This window comes from Primulina eburnea, chromosome 9 (assembly GCF_022965805.1).
Source record: "Primulina eburnea isolate SZY01 chromosome 9, ASM2296580v1, whole genome shotgun sequence".
Lineage (NCBI taxonomy): Eukaryota > Viridiplantae > Streptophyta > Magnoliopsida > Lamiales > Gesneriaceae > Primulina > Primulina eburnea.
The window spans coordinates 371730-375675 of NC_133109.1; the positions used below are offsets into that span (position 1 = coordinate 371730).

Here is a 3946-nt window from a genome sequence, read left to right on the forward strand (position 1 = left end):
TAGATATCCGTCTCACAAAATACGACCCGTGAGACCGTCTTACACACGTATTTGTCTTCTTCCAAATACTATAAAAATATAATCCTAGTTTTCATTTAAAGTCGGCATTTCTCCAACAAAAATTCGACGTTAAACGAAATTGTACCCCGGAAGAAGTGGAGATGATTAAAACTAGAAATTCCAAATAGTATTTTTGACCGATTATTAATTTACAGTTGAGCCCTTATCTTCTGACTAATTACTATTTCTCACCATGCCCCATATTTTTAATGGTGACACGCCACAACTCTTCGTTGTCTCTTTTCTGGAGAGTGCCAACCACTCGATCTCTCTGCTTCAATTCAATCTCTTCAGTCTGAATCAACCCTTTGTGTATGTCTTTTGCATCTGTAGATTTTGCTTTCAGGTATGCGGATATGAACTTTTCTGTGTATATATATGTGTGTGTATATATTCCCATTGCTTGAAACTTAATCAAGTTTGTGACATATAGTGCAAAAATTCGTTAAGTTGGTTGTCTAGTTTCTCTTGGTATGATGAATGCTGAATTATCTGGGTTTTGATGTGGGAAACTTGGTTTATATTTTCTTGGTGCAAGGGGAAAAGAATGTGTTTTTTGAATGGCGGGAAGTTTAGTTAGTGGGATTCTAGGTTCAGTGCGTGTGGATTAGGATCCATTCTAGATTTGTTGTTCTATATTATAGTTGTGAACTGTAATCAATGATTATTTTATGGTCTTCCTGAACGGGTCAGTTTATTTGTTTATCATTGTTGATTATGTTACTGAAACATTGTCTATAGTGTTCATGTTTGCTGATCGATTATTATTCCTGTACCTTGATTGTTTGTTTTTCTGATTAAAGGTTACAGTGAAAAGGCATCAGCGCATTGTTTGGAGCTTAAGGTTTTGACTTTTTGAGGTGGGATTTCAGTTTTTCATGGGTTGAACTCGAGAATCATGGATAGTTTCAGAGACGACACCGAAGAATCTCGTTTTTTTGATGCTCTGGAGCATATTTCACCAGAATCTGATTTTGAATCTGATTTTAAAAGTTGGGACTATGATGTGTGGATTGGTACTCCTCAAAGTGTTAGAGATCGGCGTACCAAATTTATTAAATGGATGGAATTGTGGGCAGATGAATTTGGAGGAGAAAATTCTGTACATACATATGGTAACAGTGAAAGTGGTGTTTTTAGGGAAGATGGTAGGAGGAATAAGGATGATGGTGGGTATGTGCTAAGAACTTCCAGTATTGTAGAAGAAATTTCTTCTGACGGTCCTTCGTCATCAAGTCAGAACATGGATGGTTCGGAATCAAAACGTGGAATGGATTTAAGTGAATGTAGGAATGGGGAGATTGAGAATGTTTCCGTATTTTCTTCTTCGGTTCAGAAAATAGTTCAAAATGAAGCCGAAGCTAATGAATATGCACCAAGAACGATGAGTAAATTGAGGGATAGGTGGTGGTGTAAACTACGTTCGATAAACTGTATGATGAGTGGGAATGTTGAAGATGATAATATCGAATCAAGTAGCTTTAGCCAAGTTCATGGCACAAGGGTCCGGAGGGTCAATGTTCGCCATAGTCAAAAAAGGTTGAAGGAACTCTCAGCCCTTTTCTCAGGACAAGAGATTCAGGCGCACAAGGGGTCAATATTGATAATGAAATTTAGTCTTGACGGACAATATTTAGCCAGTGGCGGTGAAGATAAGCTTGTTAAGGTCTGGCAAGTAGTGGAAGATGAAAGATTGGGTGTGATGGACATTCCAGATCTGGATCCGTCATGCATGTATTTCTCGATGAATCAACTTTCTGAACAGAGACCTCTTGTGGTGGGGAAAGATGAAATGAAATCGAAACCTTGGCAGAAGACGACGGATTCAGCATGTATCGTCTTGCCGCCTAAAATTTTCCGAATAATAGAGACACCGTTGCATGTGTTTCAAGGACACAGTGGGGAGATCTTGGATCTTTCATGGTCGCTGAATAATGTATGAACAGATTTTGTAACTTATTCTGATATTTTCTAAAACTTGTTACAGTGAAATTAAGCAATAGTTTCTCCTTTTGTGCTTGCAGTGTCTTCTTTCATCATCCGTTGATAAAACTGTTCGTTTGTGGCGGCTTGGAGTCGATCAGTGCCTCAAGGTCTTCCAGCATAGTGATTATGGTACAACTGAATCCTTAATATCTCGATGCTGTTATGACTAGTAATCATTACTAATTTATGGGATGAAAAAAAAGTGGAATAGATTTCTTCCATAAAGTTCCTTATTATTATTCTTTTTCCTGAAAACAATGTAACACATGCAGTGACCTGCATTCAGTTTAATCCTGTGAACGATGATTACTTCATCAGTGGTTCGATAGATGGAATTGTTCGAATTTGGGCAATCGATGATTGTCAAGTTGTCGACTGGACTGAAACAAGGGACGTAATCACTGCTATTTCTTTTCGCCCAGACGGAAAGGTCTGTTCTTGCTTCTCATTTACATGCTATTGCAATGGCTTTAAATTTTGTGAGGCAGATTTATTTCATTACTTGTTCTATAGGCTGGTGTTGTCGGCTCGATCGCCGGCATGTGCTACTTTTTTAACATATCAGGTAATATTTGTGGAAATCTTGGACAAGATTAGATATTTGGATTTGAAATCTTGGCTATCTTTAGTGAAACACGAAATTAACGAGTTTCAATAATTAGTCAAATAATACATGTTCGAATTTTGTGCATCAGATAATCACTTGCGATTGGAATCTCAAATGTGTTTGAACACTAAGAAGAAATCATCTCCCTGTAAAAGGATAACTGGCTTTCAGGTTACTCTGTCAGTTGCTTTGATAAGAATGCCATCTTGATTCCTGTATTCGTCGTGAGTATATTAGAAGATGCAAAAAAATCTTTCTGATTTTTTTTTAATTGGAGGTGCAGTTTTTACTGCAAGATTCGAGCACCGTGTTGGTCACTTCTGCTGATTCATGTGTCAGAATTATTAATGGGATGGATTTAATCGCAAAGTATAAAGGTGCATAATTCGTATTTTTAGTATCGTAAAATCATATGCAACATGGAAGTGCTTGTTATTATTGTATGATATTCTTTTTTGAACCTTGTATCGTCCCAAAACTCTATAATCGTGATTTCATTAATCTCCAGGCCTTCGAAGTGCAGGGAATCATATTTCTGCTTCATTTACTTCAGATGGGAAACATATTATCTCAGCATGTGATGATTCAAATGTTTATATTTGGAACTACATTGGTCGGAAAGATTCAAAAGCCAATTATAGATCATTTGAGTGTTTTTCCTCTGATGCCTCTGTTGCCATACCTTGGCCTGGCTCAAGAATCGTGAACTCAGGGAAAACATTGAAGTCAAAAAAACCCTCCGACAGCTCAATTCAGTCGTTGCCATCATCGCCATTCACCCATTTCTCGTTATGTCAAGATTTTATCCTAGACTCTGGCTCAAAAGGATCCGCGACTTGGCCAGAAGAAAAACTCCCCGCATCAAATTTGAATCTCCGGGCATATACTTCTTCAATGAGTAAGTCTCAGCTCAAACTTTTCAAGGCTTCTTGCCAGAGTTTAAAGAATTCTCACGCTTGGGGTCTAGTTATAGTTACGGGAGACTGGGATGGACGAATTAGATCATTTTACAATTACGGTTTACCTGCACCCCTGTAAGGCAAGGAGATAAAAACTATTGAAGAAAGGGATATATGTTCACTTACAGAATGCAGCACTTACAAATGATCCAGCACCTCGTGATGTGACTGGACTTTATTGCAAGCTAGGCTGGCACATGTAGCTATCCTTGGCGGTATTGAAGGCGACCCAGTCCTTTATAATGCTGCATGTTGAAGGTAGTTTGACTGATTGGGACCTAGGTGCAAACGAGCTGAATATCGCTCAAATTTTCGCGCAATTTTGATTCAAAAT

General features: G+C 38.1%; 1 protein-coding gene across 4 annotated transcripts; it reads left to right on the top strand.

Annotated features, from left to right (window-relative positions):
• The first annotated feature begins 275 nt into the window (after positions 1-275).
• Positions 276-3707, top strand: LOC140840967 (uncharacterized). Of its 4 annotated transcripts, none has more exons than XM_073208103.1 (8): positions 276-372; positions 864-1996; positions 2085-2175; positions 2319-2476; positions 2560-2611; positions 2742-2824; positions 2937-3030; positions 3162-3707. In XM_073208103.1, the coding sequence occupies exons 2-8, from the start codon at positions 959-961 to the stop codon at positions 3689-3691; spliced, it is 2046 nt and encodes a 681-aa protein (XP_073064204.1). In that variant the 5' UTR covers positions 276-372; positions 864-958; the 3' UTR covers positions 3692-3707. The 4 variants fall into 4 exon arrangements, with proteins under 4 accessions (XP_073064204.1, XP_073064202.1, XP_073064201.1 ...); XM_073208101.1 differs by having other exon boundaries at positions 280-406; positions 878-1996; XM_073208100.1 differs by having other exon boundaries at positions 288-406.
• The last annotated feature ends 239 nt before the right edge of the window (positions 3708-3946 follow it).

Excerpts from the sequence above, each read along its gene's own strand:
- LOC140840967 (XM_073208103.1), top strand. The coding sequence starts at position 959 with ATGGATAGTTTCAGAGACGACACCGAAGAATCTCGTTTTTTTGATGCT. Across the intron at positions 2,176-2,318 it reads CTTCCAGCATAGTGATTATG|TGACCTGCATTCAGTTTAAT; the intron begins GTACAACTGAAT and ends TAACACATGCAG. Across the intron at positions 2,477-2,559 it reads CTTTTCGCCCAGACGGAAAG|GCTGGTGTTGTCGGCTCGAT; the intron begins GTCTGTTCTTGC and ends CTTGTTCTATAG.